Source organism: Coenobita brevimanus, chromosome 100 (genome assembly GCF_032717465.1).
Source record: "Coenobita brevimanus isolate Jiangsu-jjx chromosome 100, ASM3271746v2, whole genome shotgun sequence".
Taxonomy (NCBI): Eukaryota; Metazoa; Arthropoda; class Malacostraca; order Decapoda; family Coenobitidae; genus Coenobita; species Coenobita brevimanus.
In genome coordinates, this window is record NC_137053.1 from 53,024,485 (window position 1) to 53,045,730 (window position 21,246).

Sequence of the window (21,246 nt, forward strand, 5' to 3'; positions counted from 1 at the left end):
CTCGTGATTTTGACATTACCATTATCTGTGGGTTTTATTTTATAGGACATTTTTTTCCTTCAGTATTGCTGACTTACAATGTAAAATAAGTATTACGAGTGTTTATCCGCATTTTAACCCTGAAACCGTTGAGCATTTGGGCGTGCGTTTCACATTCTTTCATATGGCTAACCCTCAACTTTAGTATATTGGGGTTTCCTCCAGCATAATGCTTGATATACATAGTAAAAACACTTACATATTGCTTTTTGGAGTTGTTTACCTAAATACTGCTCTTTCCGGTGTTCAATATTGGAAATACATGTAAAACTAGGCCATGGACGTTGCCAGATACCACTTTCTGAGTGAAAGGTACTAGGAATTGGGTCATCACTTCCTTGGGCATTTGTACACATTTACAATTACACTCTTCAGCCAATCTGGAGCAACAAACTCATATATAATCATATTTATCAAGTCAGTAACTAGCCCCACTCCTATATCACATGAGGCTTTCAGCATTTCAGCAGTCAACCCAGACACACCTGCTACATTCCCAACTTGCATCCTGCCTACTGCCCTGCTCACATTAGCAGGATCAATCAAAGACCAAGGGCAAAAAACTGGCTCTGCTGGCTCCAAACCTTCCCTGTTCCGATCAAACTCCTCATTCAACAACCAGTTCTAATGCTCTCTCCAGGCATCTTTAATACCCCCACTGTTCACCACTACCTCTCCTTTATCATTCTTCACACACTGCTCACCTATGATATCCCTGTTTTCCCTCTTCATCTGATCTGCCACCTTAAATACCATATTCTTCCTTTCCACACTAACTAGGTTATCAAGTTAAAGTCTCTGAGACTCAGATTTGCCCTGTAAACCTCTTTTCTCGCCCTACGCTTGGCAGCCAAGTATTCCTCTTTGTTACCACCACTTTCTTTTGGCACAGTAATTCAATGCTTAGCTAAAAATATCACCATATAACTAGAGATTCACCAAGTTATCATTTCTGCACCTTTGCACTGATTAGTCAAGTTGTTTTACAGAAGCCAACAGACTGCTGTATATGTGTAATAATTTCTGTGTAAGACAGAGTATTTAATGAAGTTCATTGCTAAACTGAAAACAAAATCCTTACATATACGTATAATCATATTAGCAATGTCTAGTCAATTTCATCTCATTAACTCTCCTTCTCTTACTGGCTCCCTTCAACCTCTGTCTGCTGCACTGTTGCCTCTTTATCTAGTTTCTATCACTACTTACATGGTCACTGCTCCTCTGAACTGTCTGCTTGCATCCCTCCACCTCTACGATGGATGCGTAGCACCCGTCTAGCAACAAACTCTCATCCCTTTTCTGTCCAACTCTCCAATGCAAGAGTTAACTGTTACTCCCAGTCCTTCATTTATGCAACAGGTGAACTCTGGAACTGCCTCCTTCTGTCTGTATTTCCTACTTCCTATGATCTCCAGTCTTTCAAATGCAGTGTGTCCAGGCATCTCTAAATGAATGGATCTTGAATTTGGCTCTCTTTTGTATTGTTTTTGTTTTTTTCTTGAAGGGAACTGTTTTGCAGGCTCTAAGCCTTTGGTTCCTTCTTCCTTGCATTAAAAAAAAAAATAAAATAAAAAAAATAAAAAATAAAAATTGCCTCTGTAGTGCTATTTGACTTGCAACATGAGACACAGTTTTTTTTTTTCCAAGCTTATTGATTTCTGACTATGTGTAACAATTTCTCTTATTGGACAATAAGGTATAGTCTATCTATCTATGTATCTACAACCTGAAGCCCTAATCCCACAAAGGGTGGCCGTAGACAAAATGACTCCAAGTCACTTGTCACCCACCATTTGAATGCCCTCCCCCCAGCACACTCCCCCCTCCCTCATTTACCTCTCAACTCCATTCCTCCACCTCATCCTTGGTCTCCCCCCCCTCCCTCCCTCCACTTCACCTACATACACCCTCATAGTCAGTCTTTCATTCGCCGTTCTCTCCACATATCCAAACCACCTCGGTGTATTTCTCCTAATTTTCTCAATCACATCCATATCCACCCCACAATGCTCTTTCACTGCTTTGTTCATCAACCTGTCCCTCCATGTCACTCCACATGCTCCTCTCAGGTAACTCATTTCCACTGCTCTTACTCTTGACCTGTTCCCTTCTAGCAAGGTTCACGTCTCGCTTCCATATGTCAGGGTAGGGATCACAATACTACCATGCAGTGACTTCTTAACTTCCACACTCATCTCCCTGTTTCTCATCACTGCTTTCAGTGAACCAACAACCTTCCTTCCCTGCTGTACCCTTTCAAGCACTTCATCCCCAAAACTTCTAACCTTACTCATCACACCACCCAAGTATTTAAATGCACTCACACTCTCCATATCCTCACCATCCAACCTCACTATGCATTCTGTGACTTCATTACTCTCAAACACCATAACTTTACTCTTGTTTATATTAACTTTCAGATTCCTCTTCCTACACACTGTCCCAGATTCATTCACCAAACCTTGCAATACCCATTCATCTTCACTCAACAATGCTGTATCATCAGCAAAAAGCAACAGAGGAATCTTCCACACCTCACCCTCATTCATTTCAGCCATCCTCACATCCACTGCGCTACTTTGCAACTCCTTTACAACCCCATCCATTAATATACTCAACACCCATGGAGACATCACACATCCCTGTTTCAGTCCCACATTTAGATCAAAGAACTCACTCAGCTCACCATCCACTTGCACCGTAGCCCTAGTTCCCTCATACATACTCTTCACAACACTCAACAATTTCCCATCCACTCCATATATTCTTAATACCTTCCACATAACTTGCCTATCTACTCTGTCATATGCTTTCTCCAAGATTTAGTAACTGGCATATTTTGTACACCACAGCTCATCTGAAAAATATATCTGTAAACTATGGAGCTTGAAGCCAAAGAACATACATGCATGGTGCTTCGGTGCTGATGAGGCCAGTGATGGAGACATTTTATTGTCTGGCTGAGTAATATTGTAATTAGAGCCCCCACAAACTCCTGAAAGTTGCCAGTGTTCGCCGGATCACTAAATAGCGTGGGATCACTGCCCACTCAGAGCAGGTATACCTTCCTTTAAAAAAATTTCTATCAGGATTATTACTCACATATTAAGCATTATACCAGTATTATGTTCATCATAGATATTTTACTGATGCGGAAAAGCTCTCCATGGAGTTTAGTAAAAAGCATGAAAAATTATTGTGTGTTTTTGCATTCACCACATTTTTACCAAGTGTTATGAATCTCAGTTGTTGAAAATTTTATCATACAGATTCCAAAGATCGTAATCTTTCATCTGGCAAATCCTGACATGATTCTATCCATTATACACTTAATAATAGTAGGAATTGTACGGCCGAAATCTTACGGGGCCGAGATCAGCCGACCTGAATTTTTAAAGACATAGCATTCTTCTTGCTTTGAGAAAACGTCTCAGTTCTGCTACAGTCTATTTTTCCACATATATTTTACCTGCACTGTGGACCATGGCACCATATTTTCCAGAAATATCGGGTAATTTCAAAAGACGCGGGAGTCAGGTATGGTATATACACACCATCAGCGCTGCCCTGGGCCCCTGGCGGCGGACGCACAAACTATGCCACGATACCCATAAGAAAGTACCTCAGAATGAGCTCAGTGGGTTTATACGATCTTCGATTGTTTCAGTACCATATTTCCAACATTTCTTATGAAAAATACAATTTCTTTATACTCATTTACAATTTTTCCTTACAGATGTACATTCACCACCTAAAAAAATGACTGCTCAGTATTCAGCCAACATAATAATCGCATGTAGACTGTCGCTAAACTGAGATGGATGCAACCTTCCATTTCTATTATAATTTGATAAAGAAGCCATTTTTTTCTCCACTATTATATGTAAATAAATAAAAAAATATCCTGTTTTCAGTAAAGTAACACAAAAATTGTATAACAGAGAGTAATTCAAGTTGACCCGACTTTTGCATTTTACATTAAGTTATCTAGTGAGAGATGGCATCTTTTTCCAGTTTGTGGGGGCTCCTGTTCATTGGGTAAACAACCAAGGCTTAGCTATCATATATGAGGTTTACACTAGTGTAACAATGTCTGATACTGTTGACAATGCTGTAACACAAACTGTAAATGCTTAATATTCTTGTACCCACAAGGTCTGCATGCCCAAAGGATCCAGACTACTACTTCTCTCTATTAGTTCAGAAAATTTAGGTTTTAATACATCCTGAAATTCCAGCTTAGTAAGCCTATTTCCTTCAAAGCCACCAAGATGCACCCATTATTTTAATCTAATCACACCCAGTCTCACAACAGGGCTATATTATATGAATACACTTTCTTCACCTTGTTCACAGACTTCCTTATTCCACATTTTTTACAAATCACATTATTCCTTGTCCCATCTGCTCCTCACAATCCACACACATTCCTTTGCGCAGTGGCAGTATCGTAACCAATGAGGTCTTGCCTAAGTGATGTATTTGTTGCTGCTGTAAAGCTCGAATTGGGAAAAGTTTAAATACCATCTCAGCACTTCTGCGGCACCTCGGTTTGGGTTACCTTTCCTAGAAGGGTAGTTAAGTCGTACCCCACCTGCTCGTGGTGACCTCGCAGACACCCTGTTTTTTTGTTGTTTTTTTTCCATTTCTGTTTTTTGTGCTTTTTTTCCTTCGGTTTTCTTTTTTCCTCCTAAATTAGGGTGACACAAACGGGGGCGGCGTTACCCGGGTTTTTCCCGGGTAGTATTGTACAGTAATCCCGCATATTTCGCGGTAGTTACGTTCTTGTAACCCCCGCGAAGTCAATTCCGCGAATACTCTATTAACAATTGAATCTTACACTTGTGTCCACCATGCTGCCCATCACACAGTCCATGTCCATACTGATTGTGAGACAATTCGCCGTCAGACAATTCCCCGTCAAAACATGGACGATTCCCCTTCAGAACAATTCGCACCCTGGACGATTCCCCGCCATTCTATAAATATACTAATCAATACTTTTATCAATATACTTATTATTAATTAATCAATACTTTAATAACTATATTTCAGGGGGATCCAGCAAAGACTATGTTCAGTAGCGTAGGTTCTGGATATTATTTATTAGTTGCTCCTTTAGTCAATAATTAACTTGTTTCTTCCTCGCTGTAGTCACCTTTGAATTATATTCTAGCGTCACCCATAGCTATCTTCATTAATGAAGGCGAATTGTTTTGTGTTTGTTGTGACTGCGAATTGTCCCGAAACCTCCATACTCATCCCGAAATACCTTCTTACAAGACTGAAAGCACATACTCCATTATGAAGGAAAAACATAAACACCGTACTGTAATACACAATTATCTACACATTTATTCACAAAACAGTACAAAATAAAAAGATGCATTAACTGGTGATAGCAAACACTCCCACGGTCGTTTCTTAGCTTGTCCAGTAACACAATTTTCTCTACTAAGGTCATAACTTTTCTTGATCGTTTTGTCACTTTGGAGTTCTTACTAATTGTATTATTAGCCTTTGGTGAGGCTGGCTTACGTCCTGGGGCCATGTGGAAAGCAAGTGGGAGGCAAGAGGCTCATATCATAGTGCAGTTGCAAGTACACCAATCACGTGAGGCAGTCAGGCGTGGACTGAGGAATGCGGGGCAGGGAGCAGTGTTGCCATACCCAAACAACGAAATTATGCTAGGGCAGTGAAAAAATTATGCTAGATTGAGCAAATTTGTTCCAAGTAAAAAATGAATTATGCTAACCTGAAGCTAAATGATAAAATTCTATACATATTCGTGCAACATATTAATTATGTATTGTTTACTATGAAAATATTAAAATGAACCTACATACAGTAAGAGGGTAAATATCGGTTTTCTGCCCATACTGCTTTTTCCCACGAAACTTACGTTTTTCTGATGGATTTTGATGTGATTCATTCGATTTTGAGCATCATTTCCGTCAGAAATAACCAGATTTTGAGATATGACCCCCCCATCCCCCTGCAATAATGGGGGATCTTTCGGGAATCGGGGGTTATAGGGAGGGGGGGAAACACAGAAAATGGTCATTTCCGACTGAAATGAAGCTGAAAATCGAATGAATCATACCAAAATCCATTGGAAAAACCTAGGTTTCATGGGTAAAGTACAAAGCTCAAACTTATCCTAACCTAACCTAACCTAACCTAACCTAACCGAACCAAACCGAATCTAACCTAAAACCTAACCTAACCTAATCCAACCTAACCTAACCTAATCCAACCCAACCAAGCCCAAACTGAAAGTAACCAACTATTCAAACATCTTCTTACCTTATTCGTCTCTCCCTCTCTCTCTCTTTCTCTCTCTCTCGCTCTCTGATTTGTAGCTTTTATAAAATTATTCCAAAAATATTCCATTCCATTCTATATTATGCTAGAATGATTCTAAAACTTCTAATATGCTAAAAAATATTCCAGACTCGAAAATTTGATCAAAATTATGCTAAAAGAATAAAATTATGCTAGATATGGTAACACTGGCAGAGGGGCCGCGGGAAAGGGACAGAGGGTGGCATGAGTTTACCGCGCTACAATTGGAAGCTGCAGGAATTTCAAATTTTTTGTTTTCTGTATATTCAAGGATATTTTAGTTGAACTTATTAATGCTAAGAAAATCCGCGAGAGGGCAAAACCGTAGACAAAAAATCCGCAAAAAATGCGGGATTACTGTATATACGTTTTGCTGTTGTTGTCATTTTGTGTTTTTTGTTCTCCTTTATCATGAGTAAACAACACCAGTGCCCTCGCTGCAGTAGGTCTGTAGCAAAATGTGCATAAGCACTGAAGTGCGCCTACTGCAGCGAGTGGATTCATATAGCTTGTGAAAATTTGGATGCAGGCGACTAACCATTCATGAAGAGGAGCCACCAGCTGGGCTTTCGCTGGCTGTTTAGCCAGTGTGTTGCACCAGCAGACGAGGTCTTGGCTGGTGGAGGAAGTAGTACCAAGAAGGAGTATGAAGATAAAGTTATTGGGCCAATCTTTCAAGCAATCAGAGACGTATCAAATAGACTGGAGGCACTAGAGACCAAGGTCTCATCACCTATGGCGGTCACACAAGATCAGGCCAAGTCATTTGCGGATGCTGTTCGTGGGTCTCTCGTGGGGGGAGGGAAGGATCTGCCTCGGGGCGTGATTGAGATCAGTGCTCATGGCCAGAAAAAAGCCATTCATAGTCAGCATGTACTGATTGTGAAACCAGAGAGTGGTACTAGTGCCCTGACAAATCAGATGGGACCAGAAGACATCAGAGGCATACTTAACTCGGTACCGGTTGACAGCTGCCTTAAGACCAAGGCTGGTGGGCTGGTAATGAAGTTTCCGTCAGCTGAGGCCAAGGGGGAAGCAACTGGGGTGCTGACTGATCATTTTGGCTCTGAGGGCACTTTTTGCATATCAGAGCCAAAAAGAAAATGTTGCCTAAAATGACCGTGACAGGCCTTTCCTCTTCCTTGGATGACTCTGACATCTATCTATCTATCTATCTATAGCCCGACGCCCTAATCCCGCAAAGGATGGCCGCAGACAAAATGCCTCCAAGTCAGTCTGTCACCCACCATTTGACTACCCTCCCCCCAACTCACCCCCCCCTCCCTCATATACCTCTCAACTCCATCCCTCCACCTCATCCTCGGTCTACCCCTCCCTCTCCCTCCCTCCACCTCACCTACATACACCCTCTTCGTCAGTCTTTCATTCTCCATTCTCTCCATATGTCCAAACCACCTCAGTGTATTTCTCCTAATCTCAACCACATCCACATCTACCCCACAACGTTCCTCCACTTCTTCATTCGTCAACCTGTCCCTCCATGTCACTCCACATGCTCCTCTCAAGTAACTCTGACATCATCCCACATATTCTGAGGAAAAACAATAAAATTAAGATGCTCGTTGATCGAGGTTGTACCCTCAACCTTCTCTTCACAAGGACAAGGAATGACACCAAAACTGCTGTCTTGAAGATGTCGCCAAAGGTGAGATCCTCCATTGTAGAACAGGGCAATTACATCTATGTGGATCTTACAAGATGCCACGATTTTGATAGATTCTGGGTTACACAGTGTCATCACTGTCAAGGCTTTGGTCATACATTTGAGAGATGTTCTAGGAAAAGTGATGAACCTAAATGTGTCTTTTGTGCTGGAGCCCATAAATCTAAGGACTGTAGTGACAGAAATTCTCCCAAATGCATCAACTGCTCCTCTTTATGACATCAAGATGCTAATTCAAAGTCACAGGTGGCTGCCCATTTTGCTTCAAGTAGAGAATGTCCAATTATGATTTCTCATAGGAAGAGATTGATTGAAAACACCAATTTTGACCATTCAAAAAACTGACTACGTCCCTCTTGAACCAGTTAAGGATGGGTCTTTTAAATATTCGTTCCATCCGTAATAAGATAGCCTATATTAATGAAACCCTAAATCAGCACGAGCTTGACATATTGTGCTTGACTGAAACCTGGTTGTATGAGTCTGATATCGATATTATTCGTAATGCTTTGCCTAAGACACATTCTATTATTAGTATTCCCAGGCCTGCTGCTGACTATCTGGGAGGAGGCGTAGCACTCATCTACTCAGCAGCACTTGCAAACGTTTCTCTCATTGACTCAGACCTGACCCCATCATCATTTGAATTTATGGAAGTATTAATAAATTTCCATCAGAATACCATTAGAATTGAAACTGTCTATCGACCAGGTCATCCGGGCAGAGATCGAGGTTTTATGGAGGAGTTTGGGCAGTTTCTTGAAGGGTTTTCTCTTAAACCTGGAGGACTTCTTGATTATGGTGATTTCAATTATTGGGTTGACAGTCCAGAGTCAAAACCATTTTCTTCAGAATTCCTTGAGTTGATCACCCAGAACAATTTTTTCAATCATGTGAGTAATCCAACTCATGTCTCAGGACATGTCCTTGACTTGATCTTGTCCCCTGTTGGTTGCAGGCGCGTATCAGATGTGGAGGTTGACTCATTTGACCCCCTCATCTCTGATCATGCTCTGATCACTCTTAGTTTTGATGTCCCGAAATCCCCTTCATATAAAAAGGTCATCAGGTTCAGAAATTACAACAATGTTGATCACCAGTTGATGTGTTTTGAAATTGATCAACGTTTAAACTCCATCGATTCTTCAAGTCTTTCTTCTGGTGAATTGGTTGATATTTACAACAACGAGCTCAGGTCAATTTTTTACCATTATTGTCCTGAGGTAGTAAAAACAATCACTGTACGTGATAATTCTCCGTGGTATGGTCCATCCATTAATTCTTTGCGTAGACAACGTAGAAGGGCAGAACGTGAGTGGCGCTTGCAGCGGACCGAAGTAACTCGTTCGCGTTATGTTTTTGTGAGAAAAGCAGTCATTCACACTGTAAAAGCCCAAAAGGCTAGGTATTATCAAAATAAAGTTGATTCATGTGGTGGTGATTAAAAAAAATTGTCTGCAGTTGTGAACAATTTGGCTGGTCGGAGGAATGTAATTGTTAAACCAACTTCTTTATCTGATGCCCAATTGGCTTCTGATTTTGCTTCATTTTTTACAAGTAAGATATCTCGCATAAGAAGTGATTTAGACAGCAGTTCTCCAAGTGAAGTGTACTCAGTTGACTTCCAGCCACGGTGAACCGGGGATCATTTGCTTTCAACATTTCATCCACTGGATGTAAACAAAGTCAAATGTTACATCAGAGAACTTAATAAAACATTTTGCTCACTCGATCCATGTAACATGTCACAACTGCCTGATGTGTATGAGCATGCTGCAGACTTTATCTGCAACATAATAAATAGATGCTTCTTAGAAAGTAATTTTGTGCAGTCTGAGAAACGTGCTTTGCTTAGGCCCCTAATTAAGAAACCAGGCCTTGATGTCGAGAGCATGACAAATTATCGTCCTGTCTCTAAACTGTCTTTTTTATCCAAGATTATTGAGCGGGCCATACTCGACCAACTCTTACCACTACTGGAACACAAGAGAGTTGTTCAATCAGCATACAGAAAATACCATTCGACTGAAACTGCACTAACAAGGATTCAGAGCGACTTGGTGGCAAACACTTGTAGTGGGATGTCCTCTCTCCTAGTTCTGTTGGCTCTGTCTGCACCTTTTGATACAGTAGATCATAAACTATTATTGGATGATCTGTATTTTTATGGCGTTCGTGATAGTGCCCTTTTGCTCCTTAAGTCGTATCTGTCGGACAAATCTCAGAGAGTGGTTGTTGATTACGCTAGCTCTGATTCTGCTCCTCTTCTATGTAGAGTCCCTCAAGGATCAGTTTTGGGTCCAATTCTATTTACTATCTACACAAGTAGTTTATCATCTCTACTTGATGTTCATGATGTGGGCTAAGAGGAAACTTAAGCTGAATGATGGTAAAACTGAGATCATCATCATCAGAGGAAACAGAAGGGGTGATGACACTAACAATGCCCTGGCTTTGAACATTGGCGGGTCACAGTTGCATCCAGTCAGTTCTGTTCGAAAATTGGGTGTTTATTTTAATTCTAAGTTAAATTACAAAGAACACATTAATCAGGTTGTAAGAGGGTGTAACTTGCATATCAGAAATCTGTACTCTGTGAGAAGATTCCTGAATAGACAGTGCCTCTTAACATTGGTCCATGCAGTGGTCTTGTCTCGTGTTGATTATTGTAATTCACTGCGGGTTGGTCTTCCAAATAATATACTAACAAAAGTTCAGTCTGTGTTGAACAGGGCGGCACGGCTTATCTTTGGTCTCCCCCCGAAAACCTCAACTACCCCATTTCTGATTTAGTTGCATTGGTTACCAGTAAAGGCTAGAATTGAATTTAAACTGTGTCTTATTACATTCAAGGTTCTTAAGTTTGGTGAACCGAGGTATCTTGCTGAATTGTTAAAACTCCCATCGACAAGCCCGGGTGTGATGTTACACAGTGAAGATGATTCCTTGCGTCTTGATGAGCCAGAAGCCATTCACCAGTCATCTTTCTCTGATCGTTCTTTTGCATATAGAGCCCCTAGATTATATAACAGATTGCCATTGTCCATAAGACAACTCTCTACTGTTGAATCCTTTAAGAGACAGCTGAAAGCCTTTCTTTTTTCAAAATGCTACGACCTGGAGAGAGGTACTATGACGGATGATTATAGGGTTTAATTTTTGCCACTTTCATGTACATATGATGTAGCTTGTATTATATACAAGAAATGTCACAATTCTTGTAATTGTAAAAATAATGTATGTGTGTCGAGCGCTAGTGAATTCCCAAAAGGAAGAACTGGCGCTTTTGAGAAACAAAAGGCCAGATTATTATTATTATTATTATTAAATACCCAATTTCCACTGTTCTTACTCATGATTTTTCATTTTCAAATGACAACTTACAAACCACTCTCAGCCACCACATTCAGGCCTGTTTTTAATCAGGGCATGCATTAACACCAGTCGCTTTCCTTCCTTGTGCTACTCTGCTTTCTACTTTCTCTGTACACTTACCTTTCTTCTCATATCATTGCAGCCATATGCTGAAACTCCTTCATCAATTCAAGTCTAGCTATTCACCATCAAATCACTGTGAATCACTTTCTAAGCAACCATCATTTTACTCTTATCCACAATTACTTACAAAGCCTAATGCTCACAGACTATCCATTAAACATTACACTTTGTGTCATAGTCTTATCCAATACATGCTAGCAACACAGTATCACCGGCATACAGTACATCAAATCTGAGATACCCTACCCTTCACCATTCATTAACAACTTCATCCCTCTCTCATATCTCCATCCATTTACAGTATATGGTCTACTGAACAGCGATGGGGACATCACACAACCTTGCCTCACAACAACAATTCCCTTAAACCACTCACATAGTCACCCATCTACCCTACACAGGCTTCACTTCCATCGTAAGAACTCTATGGCAATCAACAGCTTGCATCCACACCAAGCATACTAATAAAGCCTTCCACTTACCCTCTCTGTGTAACTTGTACACTATTTCCAAATCCATATATGTCATAGATACCATCCTTTTCCAATGCTTTCTCCATTCTCTCACTGAAAAAATATTACCCACACACCCCTTATCACTCTCAAAACCACCCTGTTCATCACTAAGGCATTCCACTACACTCCTTATACTCTATGATCATATTAACTTTCCTAGAACAAAATAATTTTTGCACTGATCACCTTTATTCTATTACAGGGGTACAATCACAGTCTTCTTCCACTCCCCTGGTTGTTCTACTCATCCAAACTTTCTTACATATTTCTAACAGGTACTTCATTTCACTATCTCCACCACACTAGTCATCTCTGCATACAGATCAATAATTGCCACTTGTCAATTCTTCACCTGCATCTCAGCACTTTTCGCTTCTGCTAACGTCTCGTGTTCCAGGCACAACATTCCTTCTCTGCACACCATCAGAACCACTCATGTTTGCTCCCACTCTGGTCTCTCCATTCCCATTCATCATTCTCTCAACATAATCTTTCTATCTGCTCCTTACTTCACCCCATTTGTCAGTATTCTTCTACTTTCAATTTTCTTCCCACTTTCACTTCTACACATTCACTCATCTTACCTCTTCCTCCTCCTTTTTTTCTTTACTAGTCTCTTAGTGTGGTTCTTACTCTCAATGCATTCCCTTCTTCCTCTATTTGAACCCCTTTGTTGCATCCACTCTAGCCACTTCTTTCACTTCCCCTCCACTGTCCTGTCACTCTCTTCTTCCCACCAAGGTGTATCTTTCTTACTAGTTACAAGTTTCACAACGCAACACATAGCTCAACAATCCTAACCAAATCTTCTTTATTTGCATTCCAGAAGCTGTCTACATGCAATTGTTCCCAATTCTTTGACTCAACTCCTCCATTACATCAACATGGTATTCATCTGCCACTTCATTGCATCTCAGCTTCTTTAATTTCAGCCTTCTACTCACACTGCTCCTCTTTCTCTTTATCCATCTAGCTCCTTTCAGTTCAACCTTGCATCCCACAAGATCAGAAAAGCATCCGCCTCATCACCTCACTGCCATCATATTAAAAACAATCTTGCAACCATCTTCCCCTCTGTCATCATGTAATTAACCAAGCTGCTATCAGGTAACCTCACTAGTCTCTCTCTACCAAGTAAACCTGTCAGCATCTTTGTATTTAAAAATATGAATTACCAATGCCCAACCTTTCCTAAGACATGTTCTTCAGATGCCTTTCTCTATCATTATTCCCTTACACTCCATAATGACATCATCATTCACAGGACTGGTGACAGCTCTTGCGTTCAAGTCTCCCACAAGGAACATACTAGGACTCTTGGGCATCTGTCCTATCACCCTATCAAACTGGTCCCAAAACTTGTTTTTCTGCCTCACCCCAATCATTGCAGAGTTCATCCACAACAATCACTGCCACTCTCTCAAACTGCATCGTGACATATACACTTTCACCTGACAAATTTATAGTCTTTCACTCCTCTCTATTATTCATCACTCAACAAAATTGAAACCCCAGCATTAAAATTTTCCTTATGCATTCGTACTCAACCCTGCATGTTCTATGCACTTGCACTCCACACTCTTTCACCTTTGTCATACACACTGTTATCACAGTTTACCAAACACTCTCACAATCACTCTCTTCATTCTTACATTCCTCATTTATGCCTCTCAGGTTCCACACAGTAAGACGAACCTGCCTATTTTTCCCAACAAATATACTGAGAGTGGGGGACTGCAAATCCCTGCCACCCTCTCCCTTTTACGTAGGCCTGCAGAGAATTGTTTAATTTAGTTTCATTTTTAGCAGATCCAACATGCTTGCATGCATCAGCTTTGGTCACCTAATGGCAGCTCTCCATGCTGCTGAAACTCTGGCAGCTTCCCTATTCAGTCCCTTATCCCTGAAGTCATACTCAATGACCTTGTCCCAGCAGCTCTCCATGCTGCTGAAACTCTGGCAGCTTCCCTATTCAGTCCCTTATCCCTGGAGTCACTCAATGACCTCGTCCCAAGTTTTTATCAGTCTACCTCTCGCAACCCTACTCCTAACGTCATCACTTCTCACTTTCTTTACCCAATTATCATCCCTCATCCTCTCCACATGCCCAAACCATCTCAATCTATCTCTCCCCATCAAAATACCAACACACTCTCTAACCCCAAGGACTGGTTGTTAACCCCTTAACCGCGGGATGTCACTTTCGTAATGCTTGGGAGCAAGGGATCATACCGCGGGGCGTCATTTTTGTGATTCAGTGTTATTTTGAATTCACCCGGGCTTTCATGTGGTGGCTTGTATCATCTATCTGTACTGCCAATGTCCAACACTAGTCAGCACTCCTAATCTCATCTGTACTCCCATCCATTGTTGACAATTTAGCCATTTCTCCCCATTCTTGACTCCCCTCCCTACCTCCCCTCCATTACCCTCTCCTCTCACCTGCCCGGCCGTGCTGCGCTAAGTAGAAAATTCCTCCCTGGAATTTTCCACTGATTTCATCCATTGAAATAAGCCCTATGCCCTATTCTTACAGCATATAATATATACAAAAAGGAAATAAGGTAAGTGATAGTGCCATACACCTGGAGCTGGATAATTATCACCTGCCAACACCTCACGTGCACTTGTTTGCTAATTTTCGCTGTTTATTTCCCCTTGAAATATGCCGTATAATCTATTCTCGTAATAAAAATATGTATAAGAAAGGAAGGGAGAAGCCTAAGTGATACTTACATTCACCTGGAACTACCTAATTTATTATGTATTGTCTAGATTTCCTGCCAATCATTTCATAGCGTATAAATTAGCAGCTGTCACCACGCTGACATTGGCAGCATTGCACTCCCCCTAGGCCACCACACTGTATTCAGTTTACTGTCGTCTTTCAAGGTGAAACCACGTTAGATTCGCGCCTGTCCAATTCCGCTGCTTTTTAGCCCCATGCAAAGGGCCCTGTGACCTCTACCCCCTACTAAACCTCGTGTGGAAAGGGGTAAAGGGCCAAGTGACTGCTGTGGAATGTGAAGTGGCTAATTTATCAATGAAAATGATGGACAGTGACTACAATCTTTCTGGTGAGTAAAACAGTGCAAGTGGAAATGTAAATAATGTGTAAAGAGCAAGTGAAAGCAATGAATGTAAATATAAGTGAACAGTAGAAAACAATTTTATATGCTACTGCAAGTGACAGTGCATAACAGTGTAAATAAAATAGAAATGTTAATAATGTAAATAAAATAGAGAATGTACATAGAAATGTAAATGAGTAGTAATTTAAGAATACAAGTATACTGTATATACTAGGAGTAATGAAAGTGAAAGTTTCACTCTAGCATGTATGAATACTGGGAGTTATGAAAGTGAAAGTGAAAGTGACAGATTCGCTCTCAACGTTAGCATACACAACGAGAAAGTGAATGCTACGTATTTTACTGAAAGAGAAATTGAATACCTACAGTGACAATAAACTACTACAGTAAAAGTCCTATTATTCGGCAGCTGATTATTCAGTAGATCCAACATTTCAGCAGTTCTGAGAAATAGTCTCATTTACGAAAATCTTTTATTGTTCGGCAGATCTCCGGAGTCATCTCAGCAGTCCAGGAAGTGTTATCTGTGACTTGTAGGCCTAATGTTTCATTACACTTCTGTATGTTCACTAATTTCTTATTTTTTCAGATTCAGGTATAGTACTGTATTGATTACAATATTGCACAGTATCATACAGTACGGTAACCACCCCCACCAAATTAACAAGGGTTACATTCCAAGCCCCCTCGCTAATTCTTGAAATTCGTTCATTCTTGGCGACTTTCTGAAAATGACATTTACCGGTAATTGCGTAGCCCATGAACCACTTACTGTAATGCATTACCCATAAATAAATGTTGCTTGTTAAATCAGTTTCCCCGTTGTTTTTAGCTGTATGGCTGTGACAGCTCTAGTATTTTTGTTCCTCATCATAATGGTGGAAGGGACTGTCCTGTTTAACTAAATCTAACCTAACCGATTTTAACTGTAACTAATAATTTAACCAAACCTAACGTAACCTAAAGTCAGAAAAATACTTAAAAATAAACTGGAGGAATATGAACTGGTAAGGTCTTTCTGATGAAAGTTAAACGTACATTTTGCGCTCATTCTTTTGTTTGTTTTTGTGTTTAATGTGAAAGGGAGAGTATTGATGCAAACAGTAACATATCCCATTAACCCCTTAATAACCTCTGGCATTGAACAAAACTTTACAGTACCGATGTCAGTGATGTCAAGTTAGTGTGAGCTATAAAGAAAACTGAACAATTATGGGGAGGGAACGAATGTCACTGGTATGTTTACACAATTCTACGCCACGATTCCAAGCAGTCAGGCGGTCAGTTAATCTCAGATGTTTTCGCCCATTTGGTAAATGCACTGTAACTTTATCAATTTTTCCGTGACTCTTAGCGAATCATAGCATTGGTTTAGGAAGCTAAATAACACATTGCTAGGTGAGCCAGACGATTATCTTCAATCTTTAAGAAAAATAAATTGATTTCAGAAGAATGGAAGAAACTCAATCTACATACTCAGAGAGGGATTAAACTTCTTCCATTTCTTTAAGATGTCAAGATAATCGTCTGGCGCACCTAGCAATGTGTTTTTTAGCTTCCTAAACCCATGCTATGATTCGCTATGATTCACGGGAGAAACTGCAAAGTTACGGTGCATTTACCAAATGGGCGAAAACACCTGAGATTAACCGACCCCCTGACTGCTTGGAATGCGTAGAGTCATGTAAACATACCAGTGACCTTCGTTCCATTCCCATAATTGTTCACAGTCTTTTCATAGCTCACTAACTCAACATCACTGACATCGGTACTGGAAAGGGTTGTTCAATGCCAGAGGTTATTAAGGGGTTAATGGAATACATTACTGTTTGCATCAATACTCTCCCTTTCACATGTAAACAAAAAAATGAGCAAAAGAATGAGTGCTAAATGTACGTTTAACTTTCATCAGAAAGACCTTACCAGTTCATTTTCCTTCACTTTATTTTATGTAATTTTCTGACTATTTTATTTTGTGTTTGGAAAAAGTACTGTATACAGTACTCACTCCAAACATATTTGTAATAATATAAGTAGTGATGACAATGTTCACCAATATAAATGATGTACTGAGCTGGTAGGTAATACAGGTAACTTGCACGGAACACATGGGTTTCGTTCCTACCGTGCCGTGTTAGGTGCGAAATCGCGTATATTTAAACTACTCCATATTTTGCTCCCTAGATCCCCCAAATGTGTTGTTTTGCTGTTATCTGTCACTGGTAATCACTAGAAAGCCCTTTAAGTGGTTAGAAGGTTTATTTAATGTTATAACTAACAAATACAGTACTCCACAGCAAAACTTCAACACACAAATACTGTACGTAAACACAAGGAAACATTCCGACGCCGATCATAGGTAATCATATAAATCAGGTTAACTGGTACCAGTGCTTTAACTTACAAGTACATACCAGAACAGTACATATTTAACTTAGAAATGCAGTGCTGTGATATCGAATGATTTCAGTACATAATCTGTTAGGAATGGCTGGAAAAAAAAAATGTTATGAATACATTTTCACCTTTTTGATATATGTTTATGGTAGTTTCGAGTTATTTTTTACGTTATCGTTGTGCCCATGCTTGGAAAAGGGAGCGAAAGAGTTGAATTTTCAGTCCTAAATGAGAAAACTGCACGTCCTCCAAGGCTAGACTCTGCCACGGGAGAATAAAGTGGAGGGTCAGTCCGATTAGCAATAAGGAAGTTGTGTCACAACTTCCAGCTCCCACACCACGAGTATGGCTAAAAGTAGAATCGTAATGCAGTTTCAGAACTAACAATAAGTCTAATTATTACGAATACAGATACAAAGCAGAAATAAATACGTTTACAGACGGGGAAAACGTACTTCTTCCGTCATAACATGTTCATCTTTCTCTATCATTTTACCTTGTTATTTTCGCAATATATATTGCTGTCTCGTAAACAGGGTGGTTGTTTGTGTTTTGCAAGGGAGGAAAAAGATTGTATTTTCTGTCTGGGTCGAGATAATGGGTGTAACTATGTATGGTTAGGCATGGCCACGAGCGAAAAAATCGTACATCCACTCATCACGATATCAGGTGGTGAACTGACAGATGACACATGAGAGGGTGAAGTCAAGGTCAGTCTCATGTCCCAGATTTTCGTTCACTTCCCGAAAGTTTTCACAGTTTTCTACAATTTGCATTGCATCAAATGATCCAAACCATTACAGCAAACCTGAGCAAACAGGTAAAGATACCAAGACAAAAATTTATTTTTCTCTTATTATAAGTCTTTAACGAACAAACTAAAAAGGCAATATTCCGACGCCGATCATGGGTAATCATATAAATCAGGTTAACTGGTTACAAGGCTTTATTTAATGCTTTAATTGCTTACAAGTACATACCAGAACAGTAAATATTTAACTTACAAAAACAGTACTGTAGAAAAGCAGTACAGTAAGAGTTTAACGAACAAACAAAAAAGGCAATATTACGACGCCGATCATGGGTAATCATATAATTCAGGTTAACTGGTTACAAGGCTTTATTTAATGATTTAACTTTATTTAAGTGCTTACAAGTACAGTACATACGAGAACAGTAAATATTTAACTTACAAATACTGTACAGTACTGTGGAAAAAACGAACAAATAAAAAAGGCAATACAGTATTCTGACGCCTATCAGGTAAACTGGTTATAAGACTTTATTTCTTGCTTTAACGTTATTTAATAGTACTTTAAGTTGCACATAAACTTACCAGAACAGTACAGTACTCTAAATATTTAACTTACAAATACTGTGCTACTGTACTCGGGAATGTCTCACTCACTGAATAATTTCCCGCCTAGATCGTCACACAATCAAAACAAACTGCGCGCTGCGGTGACGTTCGAGGATTTGATCTTTCAAAGGCCTCTCCTGCGTTAATTTGTAGTTTTCATGATGGTTTTTTAATCTTACGTTGTCTTATATGTATCCCACCCCTTACCGTGTATAATTGCGAGCGCGTTCCGTGAGATCGTGTTCCGTGCGAGTTACCTGTATTCCGTATCATTTTGGCCATCCAGGAAGTGTTACCTGACTTGTAGGCCCACTGCGTCATTACACTTGTATATGTTCAGTAATTTATATATACAGTAATCACTCCAATATCCGACGTAATAGAGCCATAGGTAGGTCCAGATATTGGTTCTGTCCGGATACTGGGCCCCAGCTTATGGACTTGTACTTATGGACCCTAACTCAGAGAAACACCAATACAACTCCCTCTGGACATGCAAAGCACCTATTTAAGACCCAAATCACACCAATAAGGCACATAAATGACTGAAATAAATGCAAAAGAAACATAAAATGAGGGTTTAGAAGTAGGTTCATACAATAATAAACATTCTGGTGACTGGCTCCTGGGCTGGTACTTATGGACCCTAACCTAGCCTAACTCAGAAAAACACCTTCCTACTGCACATGCCTAGCTCCTAACACCCTATTCACACCAATAAAGGACATTAAAGAGTGAAATGAGGTAAGTATAGTATGGAAAAAAGTACAGTATGAAACATTCTTATGTCTGGATAGTGGGGATGTTCGGATATTGGGCGTCCGGATATTAAAGTGATTACTGTATATATCTTTCAGATTCAGGTATAGTACTGTATTGATTGCAGTATTGTACAGTATACAGTACTCTCTCCAAACACAGTTGTAATACCATAAGTGGTGATGACAGTGTTCACCAATATATTTAAGGTACTGAGTGGGTTGGTTTTTTGATTATTCAGCAAATTCAAGTTCTTGGCAGCAGCCCGGTCCCATAGATGCCGAATAATAAGACTTTTACTGTGTTACTGAAGGAAACTTATGGATAAAGACTGCAGATATATATGTGTTACATAGTATTATGTATTAGAAATATAAAGTGTGAGATATATATGTATTACATAGTATTATGTATTAGAAATATAAAGTGTGAGTGTTTTTATGAATAATAAATGACAGAACACCAGCAGCGAACGAGCGCAAGTGGGAAAGTCATACCTGCTAGTAATTTTCATTGCTTTCACAGTTTTTTTTTTTTTTTTTTTTTTTTTTTTTTTTTTTTTTTTAGTATGGATTCCAAACTATTTGAAAATCATAGAATAGCATTTCTAGTGATAATATCAGGCTGTGGTAATCATATTACGGGTTGTCGGGAAGTGTAAAGTGGAGACTTCGTTACTCAACTTCAGAGGTCTCCACAAGTCCTACGGTACTCGATGTAGGCTCAACAAACATCCCAGGAGAAAGCTGAAGGTATGTGCCATATGCATATGTAATTTTAATATTCTAGGGCTAATAACTGATTTTTGGCAAATATTTTTAGAGAGTCTGTCGGAGCGCAAATATGCCCATGAGACACACAAGTCAAGCCAAAACAACCCCGCGGTTTAGGGGTTAAGATTACCACCCTAAGTAAATGGTTTCCAAGGTTTCAGGAAACCAACTCACTTGTCAAAAATGGGAAGATTCACTTATATACAGCACAACAGCAAGTAAGTGGATGATGGAAGTCACTTACCTGAGCTTTTCACACCCATAAGCCTGCGAAATTTTTCTGCCATCTTGCCATCTCTGTCATTGGAAAACTTTGTGTTGGCCCAGAGCTGTGCCTGACCACTACTGCCACCTCCCACTCCTCCACTGCCACCCACTAGAGGACTTGGTCTCAATGCTGGGTTTGTACTGAAGCTTGGCTGGTTCTGATTACAGGGCTGGTTCTGAATATTTGGAACACCTACACCACCGCTACCAGCACCAGCACCAGCACAAGCACCAATACTGGCACCAGCACCTGGAGGGTTGTCTGCTGGTTTGTTCTGCCAAGAAAAAATTAATAAAACTAACATGGGAGGGAAGGTCTTGAGCATAAATGTAGCAATTCTAGTTGGACATGAATCAGAAAATGGAAATAAGTTTCATGTAGTGCTGGAAATCTGAAGTCTCACATCCCCAAACAGAAAATAATAACCTTGGGTTCATTAGCACCAGCCGGGGCAAACTGGATCAAAAAATGACAAAATTTATAATGGTGCCTAAACCAGTGGTTGAAAATTGT

The 21,246-nt window shown here is 40.0% G+C and overlaps 1 protein-coding gene across 4 annotated transcripts in view; it reads right to left on the minus strand.

Annotated features, from left to right (window-relative positions):
• LOC145414592 (uncharacterized) overlaps window positions 1-21,246 on the minus strand; it is a 260,262-nt gene that overhangs the window by 7,258 nt on the left and 231,758 nt on the right. For all 4 annotated transcript variants that reach the window (XM_080284118.1, XM_080284116.1, XM_080284117.1 and 1 more), the window contains one exon: window positions 20,710-21,007. In XM_080284118.1, the coding sequence (XP_080140244.1) occupies window positions 20,710-21,007 (298 nt within the window). The remainder of the gene's footprint in view (window positions 1-20,709; window positions 21,008-21,246) is intronic.